At 41.7% G+C, this 20,134-nt stretch overlaps 1 protein-coding gene across 1 annotated transcript in view; it reads left to right on the forward strand.

Annotated features, from left to right (window-relative positions):
* The window catches only part of MALRD1 (MAM and LDL receptor class A domain containing 1), a 532,671-nt gene that overhangs the window by 224,849 nt on the left and 287,688 nt on the right, over positions 1-20,134 (forward strand). Inside the window, exons 23-25 of the mRNA XM_074985504.1 lie at positions 3,379-3,535; positions 7,624-7,734; positions 12,129-12,342. Coding sequence (XP_074841605.1) covers positions 3,379-3,535; positions 7,624-7,734; positions 12,129-12,342 — 482 coding nt within the window. The remainder of the gene's footprint in view (positions 1-3,378; positions 3,536-7,623; positions 7,735-12,128; positions 12,343-20,134) is intronic.

The raw sequence follows: 20,134 nt of genomic DNA on the forward strand, positions 1-20,134 counted from the left end.
CTTCCGTTATAGGAAGGAATATTTAAAGACTGCCGATTGGCTAGCAATGTTTAATGAGTGACAGTGAATGTTAATTTTTTTCATTAAAGTATTTGCTTTCATCTGTGCCTATGTGCTTGACTAGATCCCACCCACACTCTGCTATATTTTTATATAGTTCACTTTTCCATTATGACTCATACTTACCTCATATGCCCCGATTCATATGTGACACTATCTGCCAAATGACATACCTTTGCCTGAATAAATCCTTTGTTTTATGGGACCTATTACTATTTCAATTCCCCCACACACCTCAACAAGACACCATAGCTTCTATTCACCTCTAGATTTACAGAAGCTTTTACACATGCTGCTGTAGCAATACCATCTCAGAGTAATAATAGCAGTCTCATGAGCTAAATGTGGTGTGGCTAGATCAGAGCTGGTGTTGGAGATCTTTAAGGAACACCTAGTGACTTTAGAAAAGTATTCCCAGTAATAACTGTATATAGAAATGTTTTTTTCTGTCAGTTATAAACTATGCAACTGTTATACTTGGTGTCCAAGGCTGTTATTCTGCTGAAGGTGGTGGCTATCTACACAAATGTTCTCCACAGCTTCACAGTTATCTAGCATTTGCCTTTACTTCCTCTTCTACACTAACATTAAATAGGTTGAAACTGTACGAGGGGTATATATTTTTGTATCTTAAGACATGTCAGCCATTGATTATAGAGGTTAGGGAAAACTTAAGTCTTGGTCAATTCATTGCATAATTGTCCATTACTAGGTTTTTAGATCTTCCTATTGAGCAGCATTTTTTACTGGTAAAGAAAATGTACCATTAGAATACTTTTGTGGGAGTGGGTATGCTTTCCATTACTTGACATTTATTTTTTAAATTGACATTTGGATGAGTTTCTAAAACAAATGCTCTAGCTAAAGTACAAGATACAGACCTGTTGAAGGAATTACTAAGAGAGTTCTATGGCCTGTGCTATTGCGGGAGGTAAGACCAGGTTCTCATAATGGAGCCCACCTTAAAATTTAATAATAGAGGTGTGGTACTGGGCTACACTGATCATTGGTGTGATCTAACAAGGTAACGTCAGTGTTTCTAACATCTTATAGCATGCACTATTCAGGTACCCCAAGGATAGATCATTTAATCTGCCACTGATATGCAATCATATGTGTATCCTTCCTCTACGTCAGAGGTATTCTGGGGCTGTTATAACACTTTTTAGTCATCTAATGAAAGGTGCTGAGTAAAGCATTAATACAGTTTTCCAGGGATAAACACACATACCTTCTATCAAAGTGACTCCAGCTGCATAACTACCATTTCCCTCATCACAACAATAGAGAGGAAGTCTGGGACTACAGCTTAATAAACATTTGTATTCATTGTTTTTATAAATTTCTTCAAAAAACCAGTTGTTTTGCCAGGCTTCAGTGAGTCTCAACTAGATTATTGAAATTTTTTTAGAATGTGAAGTATCTGTTCCTTCCCCTGCTGGAACTCATAAACAAAACAATGCACTAAATTCTTAGTTCTAACACAGTGTAAGTAATGAGATCCTTCAGGGAAATGGTGTCTAGTTGTTGAAGCTTGAAGTTTAGGCATCTATTTCTGGCTTGGCTCTTATCTTCAGAAGCATCTCTGCAAGACACCAAATTCCCAACCACTTCCCTACTTCCAGGGAGAACATATTTCCCAAAGTGCAGGTGTCTCCCAAGCTGCCTGCTGTAGCCTCTTGTCCAAGCCTCACTGTTGTAGGGCTTGTGCTAACAGCCTGAGGCAGGGTTGTCAAAGACCCCCCTGGAACTTCCTCAACATACCTCTTTTTGGGCAAAGCTGGACTTTGGTCCCCTTGGCTTTTGCCAGCTGGTGATCGGTAGCTGGCCAGACACAGTGTAGCCAGACAAAGTCTCCCCCTTACGAGCCAGCTTGCTCGCTGCCCCCCCCCACACTGAGAAGCACACAGGGCACAGAAACGGCTGCTGACAGCACAGTCTTTGATGCCCTCATTGAGGCCCAGATGTGCTAGCTCATCGTGACCTGAGAAACAGAAAGTACAGATAGAAGGCTAACAGGCCAAACTGTCAACAAGAGGGGGGGGGGGGGACCCTCAAGAAATCACCCCAGCTGGTATTGATGGATATGATGACCACACAACCATCCCAGAAGGGGAAGTGCCCCGCCCACACAAAAATAATGTCCTGTACTCTCAAATTGCTTATCTCCTGTCTTACAAGTGCAAATTAAGTAAGAAATGCCCTTGTAACAAACTGGTGTCACAAAAGACAGACCACTACGATCTGGCACCTTAGATAAGAAAGAGAATACGTAACCCAAAGGGGTATAAAAGATGGGTCCAGCAGAACTCTAACTTCGAGTGCATTCCACCAACTACCTGCTGGTCGGGTCAGGTGATTGCCTCCCGAGGTCCACAACTGGGGACGCCCAACCTCGTATTCGTCTTTCCGCGGAATTGAGTGACCGATCCAGCTTGGCTACGCTGGTATCGAGAGATGCAGAGAGGGTAAGATACACCCATGCTAGGTCTTCGACTTTTTTGTGCACAGCTAAAGAATTAGAGCTCTGTAACTAGATGTCATTGTGTCAAGATATCATTGTGTTAGATGGTAACAGATATCTTTGTATTGGATTGTAACGTAACTTGTTAACACCTGTACTTTGCTAGCATATAAGAAGTAGACAATAGCCTTTTGTAACTGCACGCTCATAACTGTAGCTTAATAAACTTGTAACTAGTTAAGCTCTGAGCCTGACTGCTGTTAACCCTTTTGTCACTGCAAGACAGCCGGCACAACAAAAAGAACTTTAACCGTTTGGTCACTACAGCCTGGCCGTGGGTGAGAGTGCTAGGAGGTGCCTGCTCTAACAGTAAAAAAACTGGGTTGCTTAGGACCCAGGGGAGTACCTCACCACACATTACCCGGCCACCGGCTAACACACAGTTACCGTCTATGGAAACTTTCGCAAGATTTTTAAAAATAAATCCCTAAAGTTAAGCTCCTAAATCCTTCTGTAGTATCCTAAAAAAGTGACACAACATTGCTCAAAATTGCTGAGCACTCAGTAGTTTCCACTGAAGTCACTGGAAGCTGTTTGGCCGCTCATTGCTGAGTCATGTATCTGTATCATGAAAATCAGGTTAATTAGGAGCCCAATCTAGACATCCATGTTGTAAAATCTCAGCTTCAACTTTCCAGTGAGATGAGAGTAACATCTGATATTTTGTAAAATGTAGTGATACATTAGTTAAAGAGCTTCTAGCCCCTCAGATGATTGCAAAGCAGTAGGAAATTACCATTTGCAACCTAGTATATTATGAAATGTAATTTAATAAAATCTTCTTCTTTAAACAGGGTTACTAAAGAAGGTCAGTATCTGTATGCTGACAGTTCAAATGGAGAATTTGGTCATACAGCTGATATTGCCACTCCAGTCATTTCTCTCACTGGACCCAAGTGCAAATTGGTATTTTGGAACTATATGAATGGTGCAACAGTCGGTTCTCTGCAGGTAGTGAAAATACATTGCTTTCCTAAAGTCACTGTATGAAAAGCCATGCCCTATCATTTCGTTTAATCAAAAGTAGACTGCAAATAAATGTTAATGAACAATGATTAGTGCTTCACTACCCCCAATATGGTATGATAGAGAGACACGTTAGCTGAAGTAAACTCCTGAAATGATTGCTTAAAGTAAAGCTTTGTACTGTATAATGACTTTTGTTGCTAAAACACACTGAGCATATATCTGCACGTAAAGATCTTTGGATGTAACCAAAGGGTTAAATTATGAAACTATCTCCTGTTAGTTGTGTTTTTGTAAATTGGCTTGTCAGTAAGATTTTTCCTTTATATGTCATTCATATGGTTGCTTAATTTGACTGAAACAAGCCAAATTGAGGTTTTACTAGCATTTAACTATAAAAATATTTTACTTTTAGCCCATTCAGCACACCACTATAAAAAGAAAGCCCTTTAGTTTACACAAATACTGCACTAATTGAATAGCATATTGACCCAGTTCATCTGAACTACAACACTAAAACAGAGAAACAGTTCTAGACAGGTTTTATTTCAGCAAGTATAAATAATTGTTATGGGACTCTAGATGGTATAGAATAGAAAAACAGTGGCATTTCAAAAATCCATTATAAACAATATTTAGGATAAAATACACAAAAGCGCAACCCTCAGTTAGTATAAATTGACAAAATTCCATTGATTTCCCAGGGAGTCTGCCAGTTTACTTCAGATGAGGATCTGTCAGTGCATGCAAATTCATCTGTATAAAGAAGCCCACAATAGCTCAAATGCCTCCATATTTCTTTGAGCTGAAGTAAACTATCACAATAGTAAAAGCACTGCCAGAATTCGGTTTGAAGGTGTAATGACAATCAGCCCTTGTCTTGGACCTGAAACCAGGCTGAGTTACGAAAAAGGAGGGCAGCGCCTCCTTTACATAAAGGGATATAACGTGTTAGGTGTACGGAGTCAGACTGTCTTGGATTTTATTTATCCTATATTAAAGTCATTTTAAACTCCTCAAAGCCACAGGTACTCAACATATAAAAATGAAGGCCCATGCATCAAAAATAATAAGAGGAACATTACTGTAGAAACAAAATTTATTACCTCTGTATACAGACTTAGTTCAAGCTAATATCTCAGGCACCATAACTTTCACAGTCTCCTCTGGGGCAGGATGCTTCTATACTGCCCCTTCTGTGGCTTGGGGCTGGAATCTAGCACACAGAGCTTAACTCATGTGAATGGAGCAGTAGATGGCAAATGCAAGGTCACACCTCCAGGAATGACCACAGGCTCTACTTCCTCAGTGGAAGACTGTGACCTGGAAAGGAATGACTCTGAAAAAAGACTTAGCACTTATTATATGTTACTGACTGACCATGAGTTCCCATGTGCTACTTGGGTGTATAACACAGGAATATTGAGTAAAAGCAGAGAGAGAGAGATGTTTGGATTTTAATAGGTCAAAAATATGATGGCATTTAGTCTTTACAAAGGTATGACAACCTGTGAGAAATGGCAAAAAGTTTGAATTTCTCATGAAGAGCTTGGGGTAAGTCTACACAGCAAATTTTTTGTGAAATAACAGCTGTTATTTTCAATAACTAATCTAACATCTACACCGCACAACCCTTATTTTGAAATAATTTCTAAATAGTGGTTGGCTTATTTTGAAATTGGTAAACCTCATTCTGGCTGTGTCTACACATGCCCCTCCCTTTCAGAAGAGGCATGTAAATGACACAGATTGCAACTGTTTAATGAGGTGCTGATATGAATATTAAGCACCTCATTAGCATAATGGCATCCAGTCGTGCTTCAAAAGTGCTGCTTTCGAAATGCAAACTGGCCGTGTCAATGCGGGCGCTTCAAAATAAACCCTGGACTTTGAAATTCTCAATTTGTTTTGGGAATAAAGGAATTTCGAAGTCCAGGGTTTAATTCTAAGTGCCAGTAGACAGTTCCAATCCATGTTATTTACATGTCCCTTCTAAAAGGGAGGGGCATGTGTAGACACAGCCTCTGTGAGGAATAGCACCTAGTTCAAAATAGCTATTTCAGAATAGGTGCCAAGGTAAATCTATACCAGAGCGCCCTTTTGAAAGGGTGCCTTTCGAAGGAAAGTGGTAGAAAGACACCCTTTCGAAGGGGTGCATCTGCACACAGGCCAGAGCTGGCACCGTCGACAAGCGCTGTCAAAGGGGCCACATGCCATATCGAAAGGGACCATCCAGGCCATCAAAAGAGAGGATCCACACACATCCACACCCTCTTTCAAAAGAACGAGGCAGGAAACACCATAGACAGGGTCTCAGGGTGGCCAAGCCCTTCCTGGGTTGCAGCAAGCTGCTCCATTAAAGAACCCCTCCCCAACACCCTCAGCCTGCACAGCATGAAACCAGGGGAGCTGCCTCAATTCCCACAGACACAGTGCCTGCAGGAAAGACCATGGACCAGCAGCAGCTGGAAACCCTGATGGCTGTCACCAATGGAGTGGGCTCTCTGCTGGCCGCAGCACTGGTGGCCGCCCTGAAGCTCCTGGCAGGGCCCCCCACCAGGGGCAGCAGGGGACACCCCAGACCATGAGGTCCTCTGCCCCCTCCCTGGGCACTCCACTGGCTCTGGAGCTACCCCCACCAGCTCTAGGTGGTTGGAGCAACTGGTCATGTGGGGGTGTGATGACAACCAGTGGCTCTGGAACTTTTGGATGTGGCGGCAGACCTTCCTGGATGTGTGCCAGTGGTAGTCCTCAGCCCTCAGACACCAGGACACCTGGATGTGGCAAGCCCTCCCGTGGGAGAAGAGGGCCATGATAGCTGTCTGAAATCTGACCATTCCAGACAGCTACCGCTCTATGGGACACCAATTTGGTGTGGGCAGGGCCACAGTTGGGGCCATCACGATGGAGGTAAGGAGGTCTAGGCATGCATCCACTGGTGATGTACAGTTCTGTTTGATTCCATTATTTTTGCCTTTTTCTTTTAGCCATTTTTCTTGGAGGGAAAGGACCTCTATAGACTTTCCTTTCTTGTCACTCCTCGTGCTTGGAAAATAATACCCCTGTCCTCTTTTTCAAAAGAAAAACATTTCTGAAACCTCATGTGTTCTGTGAAGCATCTCACCATGCACCATGTTGTCTGTCTTGTGTGTTTAACATATTATACTCTTCCTTCTTGTATCTCTGGACTGAAAGCTCTTCAGGGCAAGGACACTGTTATTCATTTGGCACAGCTCACCTGTTGTACAGCATCCCATGCACTTCTGGGACTACACACATTTTCAAATATGCCACTTTTTCATTAAAGTGAAAAGCATCCAGGTCATCATAGATCTTAAAAAGGGGATTACACTGTGTGGTGGAAGATAATAAATTCTTGCAAGGCAAGGCAGTTCTGGAAACAGGGGTTGTGTTCTCATTCTGTCAGTACTGACTGGGGACACAGCTTGTCATGCTCCATCTACCTGATATTGTCAGCTCAGTTCAATCAGATACTCAAGGAGTCAGAGAGAAGTATATCTCGGAATCTGGCTCACGTGGAGAAGTGACTCCTCAATTCAGGGACTATTCACTGATGCAAAACAATAGGAGGATATTTTGTGCACCAGCCATTGCCCAAACAAATCAAGTTCTGGGGAATGAGATGATACATTTATTTATGGAAAAATGAGATCTTTCCTGTGCAGTTGGGATACCAAAATAGTCCTAGAATGACACTGGAATAATTCAATAAACACATGAACTCTTAGACCTTTTATTACTTTTGCCATTAAGATTACTTTTGTTTCCTTCATGAGTCCTGAACCTATGTCTTCTCAGGGGGTGAGTGCTCTGCACTTCTGTTCAAGTCAAGGGAAATTGTAAGCTCTGAACTCCATATGCTCACAGGACTCACTCAGTACTTGCAGGATCAGGTTCACAGACTTGCAGATCACACTCATTAATGTTACAATTGATGATCTTCAAGTGTTGGGTAGGAGTTAAATGAAGGGAAAACTCTGAACTGACTGTATTTATATCGGTGACTTGAGAAAGATTTACTGTGACCTGGGAATTCACAATTTCTCTTCCAGGTAATCATTAAAGTTGCTGATGAACTTTCTGTCCTTTGGGTTCAAAGTGGCTCCCAAGGTGCTCAGTGGAACAGAGCAGAAGTGTTCTTAGGCATTCGCTCTGATTTTCAGGTTTGTGTTTCTATTCCAAGTCTGCTGTTAAGCTGATTTTAAATTACATTTTAGCCTGCTCATTCCCCCATTTACACCCTGCACATTTTGTGGCACTTGAATTCACATTGGTTTTCTGAATATTAAGAACAAAATCCTCTCCCTGGTCCCCAGGATAAGTATCTCAGTTGGACACTAGTGAAGTCTACTAAGGAGGGGTGGGGAAGAGAGGTATAGTCCAGTCCAGCCCCCAGAACTTTTCCATTGATGCTATTCCAGTAGATGCCCTAATGCAGGGGTGGCCAACTTTTTCTGATTGGTGGCCACATGGCAATTTTTTACATGTTCCAAGGGCTGAACACAAAATAGCTCCCAACCTACACCTCCATCCCCAATCTTCACCATTCTCAGCCCCAAACTGCCCCCACCCCTACCCCCAGGCTTATCCCCTTGCAGCTCCAAACCCAGGATTAACTTATAGGGAGGATCCATGTTGCAGCAGATCTTCCCCTAGCTCTGAACCTCATTTGTGTGACAGCTTCCACAAAGTTTGTCAAGTGGGAGATTACCAGGGTTGGCAATAGGTCCTAGTTGCAGTCATATGTCTCTGCATAGACAACCACTCTCCCCCCGACAGGTCACGGTCAAGAACCACATTGAAAAATAGAACAATGTTAGCTGACCTAGAAAAAACAAAAGTAGACTCAGTGTCAGGTCTCTGGCAGGCATTACTTGACTTGCTTGTCCTGATACAGCATGCAATATGTGCCCCTCCAGCCCAAGACTTAGCACTATACACAGAGACCTCTGTACCCCATGGCAATACAACTCCCCATGCCCCCTGCCTCAGTCCAACCTATCCATGCATTCTGATACTGGCCTGGGGTGTGAGCTGGTGGGTCTGATTGTTTGGTCTCACGTGCTGTATGAGCCCTCGGCTCTGCACCAGGAAGAATTCCCTTCTCCAAACACCAGTGTAACAGCTGGCTCTCATCCAAAGAGCACCTACTTCAGACTCTGCACCTCAGATCAGCATAAGCTCTTTTTCTGTTCTCTCTCCAAATCTTTCTGAGCTTGTCTGCCATCCAGCCCCATCTGTTCATTGGCTCATACCCATCCAGGGTGTTCTTGTTCTGGAGTGGTACTTTCCCACCTGCCAGGTTACACAAAGTAGCAAGGATGAGGAAAAGGAAGTGTTGCCAACTTTGTGATTTTTATCACTAGATTTAATAGCTGATTTCACTAGGGAGGAAAGTAGTGTCAAAGTGACTGGTGACAAATCTAGCAACTTTAATTGCAAATTACAGTGATATTCAGATGAAGAAGTCACTCATTTGTGTAGTCACAAAATCATTCACAAGCAGCTCAACAGTGTTAATAAAAGCTGTAAAAGCCATTCCATGCTCTTCTTACTCCATTCTGTTGTACACTTAATCAATGTCTTTTGGTCTCACCTGCGTACATTCTCAACAGGAAGAGCATTTCAGGGCTTATTGGGCTGAGAGGCTATGAAGGGAGGTAGATGGATAGAATCGTCTGTGCCCATCTGTCAGGTGGGAGCTGTTAAGATTAGGGGAGGTGTTCTTGTTCCCAGCCGTACACCTCTACACAAACCAACACTTCCAACAGAGGATCGACATTAGTCCCTGGAATGAACACTGGGCTTAACAATACAACAGTGCTTTTATCTAACCGAGTTAAAGCCAGAAGTAGACTTGAGTTGGGATCTTCAGCACAGTTAAATAGACTCATTGGCTCTTGATACACTGTAAGAATGGCCATTCTGTGTCAGACGAATTGTCCATCTGATCCAGGATCCCATCTTATGACAACAGCCACTGCCAAGTGCCTTAGAGGGAATGAACAGAACAAGTAATCATCACATGATCCATCTCATCGCTCTCTCCTAGCTTCTGGCAGACAGGGACTATAGACACTATTCCTGCCCATTGTAGCTAGTAGGCAGGGCTGGATCTATCTGCTAGGAACTTAGCTAGTTTATTTTTAACCCTGTTTTAGTTCTGGCCTTCACAACATCCTCGAGCAGGGAGTTCCACAGATTGACTGACTGCATTGTGTGAAGAAATACTTCCTTTTGTTTGTTTTAACCTGCTGCCTATTAACATAACTTCCCTACTGCTGGCAAGACACACATGAATTCTTTGCTCCATATCAATGCACCCCTTCCCTCCTTTCCTCTCCCTGGCCCATTGAGTCAGTCCAACCTGTCTGAGTATTCTGATGCTGGTATGCACAGGGAGCTCAAATTGGTGGATCATGCCGCGTTGTCTCAACTCTTACTTAAGAATCCCCCTTTTGCAAGCACCAGTGCAGCAGCAGCAGCTGGCTCCTGTTGAAGCATGAAGAAGTTCAGACGCCACATTCTTGTGGTCTCATTTGTCTCTCTCAACTTAGTGCAGTTGCTTCAAGCACTGCCCTTTCTTTCTCTCCAAGACTTCCTGGGTTTGTTCCCCACCTGGTTGTTAGCTCAGCCTCTCTCAGTTCATCCATGCCGGTAGCTTTTGAATTTCTCCTGGACAACCAAAGAAGTGCTTGGCTGACAGGAAACACTGACACCTGCTAGTCATGTTTTAGGGAGAGAGCAACAGGGTAAGCGGGTCACTCAATCCAGACCCATTCTTGTCTTTCTGTTGTGTGGCAGAACTGTGCTGATTCTACTGCAGAAGAGTCTTCTGTACTCAGGGAAGGTTGCAGCAGGATTTAGCCCAAGTGATGTTGGTTAATATATATGCAGAATTCTTGGAAGTGTAAAGCACAATGGGGAGTGACTTTGTGGACAGTCCAGAGCTGCAGCACCCATAAAAAGAAATAGTGGGTGTTCAGCACCCTTTGTCAGCCCCGCCCCCCAGTTAGCTCCTTGCACCCCTCAGTGCCTCCACCTGCCAACTACACTATTGATCACATCTTCCCCTCCCTCCTAGCCCCTCCTGCCCACCAGAGATCACCCATTCAGAGGTATACAGGAGGCACTGAGGGAGGAATGTGAGGAGTGAGGGTGGGACACGCAAAGGGGGTGGGAAAGAATGAGGAGGTCTGGGAGGAGGTAGGGTGGGTGAAGTGAGGGTGAGATCTAAGGCAGAAATGAGGTCAAGCACTCCCCCCTCACCCCTGGCAACTTAGAAGAACAATGCCTCTGGAAAGCACCATATGAATGGTAAACGTGAGCCAGAAAAGCATTTGGGTTGTGTCTGATTCTTATTGCTGTTTATCTTATTGCTGTTTATTTAAAGAATACATAACAGTGCGTGTGTATATATATATATATATATATATATGTATATACACATACATACACATGCACTGTTATGTGTGTGTATATATATATATGTATACGTATGTATTCTTTATATATAAAGAATATTCTTTATATATATATACACACAGTGGAATGTACCTGCTGTGAGTAAAACAGCCCTGATAGTGGTGGAAGCTAGTCTCTATCTCACTAGCCTGGAAAGGGTCAATGCCACATTCAAGCCCATTTCTCTTCCCTTCCTCAGGCACAGTTTATCAGATAAACATATAATAGTTGCTTTGCTGAGCATGGGCTAAAATTACTAGAGACTTTTCCTTCACCCCTTTCAGACCTTTTAGGTCCCTGTCTTCACCTGGAGAATTTTGAAGGAGCTGTACTGTTTCCGGCCATCTAACTGGGACTCATCTAAGACCTGGGATCTTTCTCCTGCACTATGCCTACTTCAGGGACCTCCCTTTCCCCTGCAGTTCTCTAGCCAGCTGAACTCTCTGGCCTTTGTGAGGATCAGGTGATATTTAGCCCATCACTTTGCCATTAGTCTTACAGCCTCATCTGGGAGACAATCTGATAAGTGATGATCAGCTCATCTCTCCTTAAAGGGAAATACACTCTGTATCAAATGCACATCTTTATATCCAAATCCAAACACAAAATTCCTTGGGAGAATAGTGAGATTGGATAAGCTCAGAAGGTTGCGGACTTCCAACTTGGATGTTCTCCATCCTTTTAACTTCCCCACATTATTGATGATAGTACAAAGACTGATTTTCTTTCCCCTACTCCACTGAAGTCACTGGGAAGTTTACCATTAATTTCAAGGGAAACAGGATTAGTCCATTGCTTTCTGACTGTTCATTTATGTATTTTTCTCTTTTCTCCTTGGTTATTGTTGGATTGTTGTCTGCTCCCCTCCCTTGCCAATAGCTCTAGTATCAGCCTTTGAGGCATAAACCAGCACTGATTCATGCCAATGAAGCTTATTTTATATCAGTAAGAATGGAGAAAAATATATAGTACTAAACATTTAAAAGACTTGGGTCACTAGCAGGAAGCGGAAATACTGTTTTGTGTATCATATGTGATGTGTTTCAAGCTTTTATACTTTTCCCTCCATATTTTACTGAAATTTCTTTGTTAGATTATTTTCAGGGCAAAACGTGGCATCAGTTATGTGGGAGATGTGTCAGTGGATGATATTTCCTTTGAAGATTGTTCCCCTTTGCTGATCCCAGACCGACCCTGCACTTCAGAAGAATTCACGTGTGCCAACAAATATTGCATCCCAAAGGATAATCTGTGTGATTTTGTGAATGACTGTGTGGATAACTCGGATGAGAATCCTAATATTTGCAGTAAGCATGGCAGTTCCTTACTCTAATTATAAGAAGTATCTGTGCTGACTAAATTGTCAATGCAGCAACACTGTTGACAGTTCATCAACAAACATTCATCTGTTGACAGTTCATTAACATTAAAAATTAGATTAAAAATGTAGGTCTATTCCTTGCATTGGTGAGTTTCCCGCCCCCACACCATTCCTGTGAGATCATATCTAGCAAAATAAAATCTGCTGCTCAGGGATTTTCCAGAACAGAAATTAATTCAGAGAGGAGGTCTGCTTTTTAAAAGAAACAGAACCAAATCATTGTTTTCCACATGAAAAAATAAAAGCAAAACATATCAAGGAAAATACATCTGAGATCTGAGGAACCTTTCTTACTTTAGTGTTACTTGAATAGTCAAGTCTGCTTCATGAATACGAGGCAATTTTAGTTTTGCAGCAGAAATCAACATACAGTAGCTTCAGTCTAGAATTCAAAAACCCTTTCATATCAACAGTATAGTTCTCTAGAGGACAGAATCACAATATACTCTTGTTTCAGTATTGCTTGCAGCCAGTCCCTTTTTTCAAGAAAATCTTGGTAAATTTTCATTCAGACAAATCTACATTGTTCAGTAAACTACGAACGTCTGTTTCAGTGTAAATGTTATCAAAAATTAGATTACTGAATGAAGCCCTTTGATGTCTGGAACACCAGATGAGATTCTCAGCTCGAGTAAATCAAAGTAATGCCATTTAAATCATCTGAACTGTGCTGATTTCCATCAAGGGAGGATTTGACCCATTGTGTCTGTTTCTGCACTGACAAACATTTTCCTTGGTTTCCATAAATGGTGAAATTAGTGTAGACTGGAACTTATTTTCTTTTCACATAGTTGTAAACGAGTAGAGCAGACTGAAAATTGGAATTTCCATCTTGTGGAAAAGTCTAATACTTTCACATTTGTTTTCATTCTGAATTCAGATTAAAAAATCAAAATATTAATAATTTCTTGTAGAATGGAAAGTTCTAAACAGTTTGTTTCATAGTAAACAATATTTTGGTTTGCACATTTTTATATCAATATTTTCAATTAAAATTAAGTATTCCAACATTCCCCGTTTGAAACGTTTAGTTTAATTAGTTGAAACAAATCAAAGAATTTTATTGGAGCTTAATTACACATTGCACGGCTTCAGTGACTCATGGTGGTTGTAGTTTGGTGCCTCATGTCTTTGTTCTTTGTGTGCATCAGGCTTCCCATGCAGACTACATTTCTCATGATATAGTTCAGCCAGACAGGAGACAGGGTGCATCATGGGAAAAATGGTGCAGCTAGGGAGTCCATTCCTTAGATGAGACTGTGGACAGGAGGCACCTGAGCTACAACTTTATGAGGCATCATGACACCTCAGGCAGACCCAGGTAAATGCTGAACTGATCCAAAACAAGCACTTCAGTTCAACTTGAAAAAAGTTAAACAATTGTATTTTTTGAGCCAATGTGAAACTAAATATTTTATTTGATTTTCCTGACATAAAAGTTGAAACATTTTTGCAAAATTGAAATATTACTTTTCCTATGGAACATTCCTGATTCGCTAAAAAGGCAGAAGTCCAATGAAATCACTGGATCGGACCAAACCTAGAGTGCATGGCCAGAATGAAACCTAAAGTGTTCATTAGACATATCCCCCAATTTCAGGCAATTGTTAAATACGTGGAGCCAGCTTATGATCCCATTCCTTTGGTTTAGTAATACCTTATACCATAAGATGCTGGATAAGAGTCTGACTCTGACCCATTGTATCACCATACACAGACTGGGCAAAATGGTTAACTTCACTTAGCCTTACATTCCCTTGTCATTTTACTGTGCTACGTTTATGTTGCCTTAAAATATTTCTGGCATTTAGCATTTTTTCCAACTATTTTTTCTTATATTTAATCAGTGCCTTTTTTTCTAGGAAAAAAGGTACCAGAACTCAAGCCCCAACGCATACCCTGCTGACCCCCGGTGGCTTTTTCCCTCCCCCTTTCCCCCACGCAGCCTCAGACCGCCCTCCCACCCAAACCCAGGATTCACTCACCTTACCCAGGACTCAGAGCTAAGTGCGCTGCTCTTTTGCTAGTCCATCTCCTCTCCACTGCGGCTGTGCAGCTCCCCGTAGCCCTCCAGCAGAGGCAGCTCCCAGCCCCCTGCTGTGATGAAAGAAGACTCAATTTAATTGGTTTAAACCAATTAAATTGAATCTCCTTTCAGTTTGGCATGGCACTGGGAGCCAGAAGAGAGTGGCAGCAGCAGCAGGAGCAGCAGCAGGAGCAGCAAATGGCTCTTTTGAAGAGCCACAAACAGCTTGGAGCTCCTCAGCTACCTTTAAAAATGGCAGCATCAGGAAAAAGGGTTCCACAACACCTTTCCATGGCGTTCCAGTAGAAAACCCCCCCTGCATTTAATAAATGCTAGAGGGCACGGTGTTTTCTTCCCTTTTCTGATAGATTTCCAATGTGAAAACTGGAGAACAGATAGTTATAATTTGCCAACAATGGACACAAATGTTTCCTGTGTGTTCCCCCCTGCCCTATTTAAAATTAAGACCATTATTTGTGTAACATACTGTAATGTGACTTGCTCCTGGAAGTGTCTCCGTCTTCTCTTCACAACACTGAATGTTCATAGATGAAATTCTTAGACAGAGGAACTAAAATCTGAGAACTTCTGTTGTTTTTTGTTAGATCATCTTTTAAAATGGCTTTTAAAAATACATAAACTGCAACCACCTCATTCATTAAAACCTTGGACACTGAAGTGAACAGCGGATGGATGGCTCCACAGGATTTTTTCTCCTGAACAAACTGAAGGACCCTCTAGTCAAATCTAATCTACAGGGTGCAATAAATAGTTCATCAGCTTGTTTTTGCTCTCAGTAAATTTTTGTGATTCTGTAACTTTTAATAGTCATTTTTGTGGAGTTATCAGGTTTTGGAACAAATTGATAAACTTAATAGTAGCAAGTCACTGGGACCAGATGGCATTCACTCAAGAGATCTGAAAACTCAAATATGAAATTGCAAAACTATTCACCATGTTTTGTAATTTATCCTTCAAATCAGCTTCTGCACCTTTTGACTGGAAGATGAGCTCTAAAGGTGATCTGGGCAGTTACAGACCAGTAAGTCTAATATCAGTACCGGGCAAATCAGCTGACACTATAGGAAAGAATAAAATTGTCAGACACATAGCTGAATGTAACTTGCTGGGGAAAAGTCAACATGATTTCTACAAAGGGCAATCATGACATATTAATCTACTAGTTCTTTGAGGTGATCAGTAAGTACGTGAACAAGGGGGATCCAGTGGATATAGTGTAGTTAGATTTCCAGAAAGCCTTTGATAAGGTCCCTCAGCAAAGAATCTTAAGTAAAATAAGTTGTCACAGAATAAGAGGAAAGGTCCTCTCGTGGATTGAAAACTGGTTAAAAAACAGGAAACAAAGGGTAGGAATAAATGATAAGTTTTCAGAATGGAGAGATGTAACTAGTGGTGTCTGTCCTTGGACCAATCCTATTCAAACAATTTATAAAAGATCTGGAAAAGGGCAAAATTTGATGATGATACTAAACTGTTCAAAATAGTTAAGAACAAAGTAAACTATAAAGATATTTTCAAAAATATCTCACAAAACTAAGTGGACAAAAAAATGGCAAATTAATTTTAATGAGGCAAATGTGAAGTAGTGCACATTGGAAAAAAAATAATCCCAACTATATGTAAAAATGATGGGGGCTAACTTCGTTATAACCACTTAAGAGAGAGATCTTGGAGTCATTGGATAGTGCCATGAAAACATCCACTAACTGTGCTGCAGCAGTCAAAAAGAAAAACAGAATTCTAGGAATCATTTAAAAAGGGATAGAGAATAAGACAGGGACTATCTTTTTACCTGTATATAAATCCATGATACGCCCACACCTTGAATATTGCGTACTGACATCGTTGCCTTGGCTGCGTCTACACGTGCACGCTACTTCGAAGTAGTGGCAGTAACTTCGAAATAGCGCCCATCACGTCTACACGTGTTGGGCGCTATTTCGAAGTTGAAATCGACGTTAGGCGGCGAGACGTCGAAGTCGCTAACCCCATGAGGGGCTGGGAATAGCGCCCTACTTCGACGTTCAACATCGAAGTAGGGACGTGTAGACGATCCGCGTCCCGCAACATCGAAATAGCGGGGTCCTCCATGGCGGCCATCAGCTGGGGGGTTGAGAGATACTCTCTCTCCAGCCCTTGCGGGGCTCTGTGGTCACCGTGGGCAGCAGCCCTTAGCCCAGGGCTTCTGGCTGCTGCTGCTGCAGCTGGGGGTCCATGCTGCATATACAGGGTCTGCAACTAGTTGTTGGCTCTGTGTATCTTGCACTGTTTAATGAAAGTGTGTCTGGGAGGGGCCCTTTAAGGGAGCGACTTGCTGTTGAGTCCGCCCCGTGACCCTGTCTGCAGCTGTGCCTGGCTCCCTTATTTCGATGTGTGCTACTTTGCCGTGTAGACGTTCCCTCGCTGTGCCTATTTCGATGTTGGGCTGAGCAACGTCGAAGTTGAACATCGACGTTGCCAGCCCTGGAGGACGTGTAGACGTTATTCATCGAAATAGCCTATTTCGATGTCGCAACATCGAAATAAGCTCTTTCGAAGTTGGGTGCACGTGTAGACGTAGCCCCTATCTCCAAAAAGATATATTGGCATTGGAAAAGGTTCAGAAAGGGCAACTAAAATGATTAGGTGTTCAGAATGGGTAGCAACTGAAGAAAGATTCAAAAGAATGGGACTTTTCAGCTAAGATAAAAGGAAACTAAGGGGGGTGGATATGATAGAGGTATATAAAATCGTGACTAGAGTGGAAAACGTGAATAAGGAAGAGTAGTCTACTTGTTCCCATAAGAACTAGGGGGTCACCAAATGAAACTAATGGATAGCAGGTTTAAAACTAATAAAAGGAAGCGTTTCTTCACACAGCACATAGCAGGCCTGTGGAACTCTTTGCCACAGCAGGTTGTGAAGTCCAAGACTTCAACAGGGTTGAAAAAAGAACTAGATAAATTCATGGAGTTTAGGTCCATCAATGGCTATTAGCTAGGATAGGTAGGAATAGTGTCTCTAGCCTTTTTTTGTCAGAGGTTGGAAATGGATTCAGGAGATTTCATGATTAGCTGCTCTGTACCTATTGACTGGAAGATTGCTAATGTGGCTCCCCCTGGGGCATCAGGCATCAGGCCTTGGCTTCTTTCAGAAGATAGGATATTGGGCTAGATGGACATTTGGTCTGACCCAGTATGGATGTTCTTATTTCTTATATTGTAAAATTTGGTTACCAGATCAAAGACAGCTACAGGTTAATTCGTACATGCACAGGATGTGACAAAGTCTAAATACACCTATTGGTGAAAGCATCCACCTTTGTGAATCCAGTGAAACACAGTTGAAGTGGTATATAAAAGTTATGGCATGTGTCCTGAATTTTCCTCTTACAGTGGATTATGAGGAGATGATAAAGATATGTGTTATCAAGGTAAAATTTCCCATACAAAAGAACAGAAAAGATCCACGTACATCTCTAATTCTGTATACTTATTTAAACAATACAAAATAAGTTATGCATTTGGCTGACTGCTTTCCATTCTTGAGACGCAAATATAAATCAGTGCCTAATAATGCTGAATGCTCAAATTTACAATCTAACAGGTTTTTGTCTGGGGGGAAAAATAGAAGTGAAAAAGGGGCCTCTTTAGCTTTGCTCTGAGCATATACATAAGAGATATAAGGTTAGTAGATGCTATATGTTCTTCTCTACAAAATTCTCTCTGTGAATGTTAATAAAATTTCCTATGCAATCTGTTTTGACTCACAATAGAGACTGGCTAGTATGGTAGATAAGTGGTTTTGTGTTGAAAAAAAAGTAGGTTATATACTGAGATTTCCAAACTCATTGGCCGTGTCTACACGTGCCCCAAACTTCGAAATGGCCATGCAAAGTTTACTAATGAAACGCTGAGGCATGTGTAGACGTAGCCATTCTGAGTCATTTTTTCAGGTCACCAGAAGTACCAGATTAGTACATGCATATGTACTCTGTAAGTTATCTTAAGATTTCTCATCTCTCAGTTCATGGTGAAACTCTTGTTTTATGTAAACCAGATTTGGGTGGTCATTTTGTCAATAATATTTGGGACTGATGGGCTTGGATTGGCTGTTGATGTGGTTTGGCAGGAGAATGTTCCTATAAATATGAAATATAATCTTAAGTAAAAAGAGAAGTAATCCAAATTTTTCACTTTGATATTGCTTTTTCTGTAAATATTTATGGTTACAAAGGATGTTGGCTCCCATTACTGTTACAGTACTTAGCTTTATGGTATGCATATCCTATTCAACCCTTTGGCTGGTCAATAAACAAGGGTTTTGTTTTCATGTCATAATCCTGGTCTGACCTAAGGCTGACTTTTCAATTATGTATTTTATCTAATTTTATGTCAGTTTCAGGTCTATCTTAATTTACACCAGAAGAGTGTTGTTTCCATTTTGTTCATTTTCTAGGCCACTTCATAAGACAGAGCCATTAAAGGGCACCAGTCCCCTCGTCGTTTGTCACAATTATTCATTCTATGGAGCCACCAAATGACTCTTTGAAAATGACTGCACCCAAAGTGTTAGAAGCTCTCTTAGAAGAGGAAAGTCTGCCAGGTTCAAGTGTAGAAAACCTGCAATTGACATGTCTGTTGAAGGATGGGAGTCGGGGCAGAAAGTCTGAAGGATAGGCCAATAAAACACATCAGTTTAGTAGCTTTTAGTGAAAGGCTTTTATGGATCGCTCATGATAACTGTAGGTACCACTACCTCCCCAAAATGCAAAGAGTCAGGCTCTTTCAGTGATTTGTGATTTACACTCTTCTGCATCAGACTAAGAGGGATTAACCCAGAATCACTTTAATATCCACACAGTGCCAACACATTAACAGCGCAATGTTGCAAGGGGATACTCACAAAGACAATTTACGTAACGATCCTCTAAAAGATGGTGCTTCTGAGATACTGTTGCTAATAGGCTATTCAGTATGTAAATACATTTTTTGGATAAAGGATTTATCTTTGTGCAGAAGTGTGTCCTGTCATAAAGGGGGTTGTTGTTTATGATGCTTTATAGAAGATGGATTTTTAAGACTCTAACTTCGGACGCCTGTGTTGGAAAGCAGATCAGGTACTATAAGTGTTAGTGGGCAGACTAAGCTTACTCTGGGGAGAGTCAGCTTTTCCAAATATCTGAGATTTATCCCTGAAGATTGCTGCTGACAGAATCATCAGGGCTCAAGTTTTATCATGCCCCTAATATAATAAGCACTGGCCATTCTGTAGTTGATTAAATCAGCCACTGCTATTGTTCTTCAAATATTGTAATATGCTGGCATATTTCATTAGTGCTGCTTTGTTAGTGTAATTACACAGGAGTATAGTCATCACAGACTGGTGCCATTATGGCAGAATGTATTGCAGCATTATTACAAGAGTGGTAGGGAACTGCAGACATTTTTACTTACACTGTGAAGCTAGCTGTGCACCAGAGAGGATCTCTGAGCCAGCTCTGAATAAGCTGATATGGAAGTGCTACTGGAAGTGAGCTAAACTCAGGGAACAGGTTTAGTGTATGCAGCTCTTCATTAAAGATGTTCAGCAGGGCAGCAGTGGGTTTTTTTCCCCAGCCCAAAGGCCGCACAACTGTCACTAGAGGGGCTACACGGTCATCCTCTGGGCTGCTTTTGGAGTTGGGTGAAAT

The sequence above is a fragment of the Carettochelys insculpta genome, chromosome 2 (genome assembly GCF_033958435.1).
Source record: "Carettochelys insculpta isolate YL-2023 chromosome 2, ASM3395843v1, whole genome shotgun sequence".
NCBI classification, from domain to species: Eukaryota; Metazoa; Chordata; order Testudines; family Carettochelyidae; genus Carettochelys; species Carettochelys insculpta.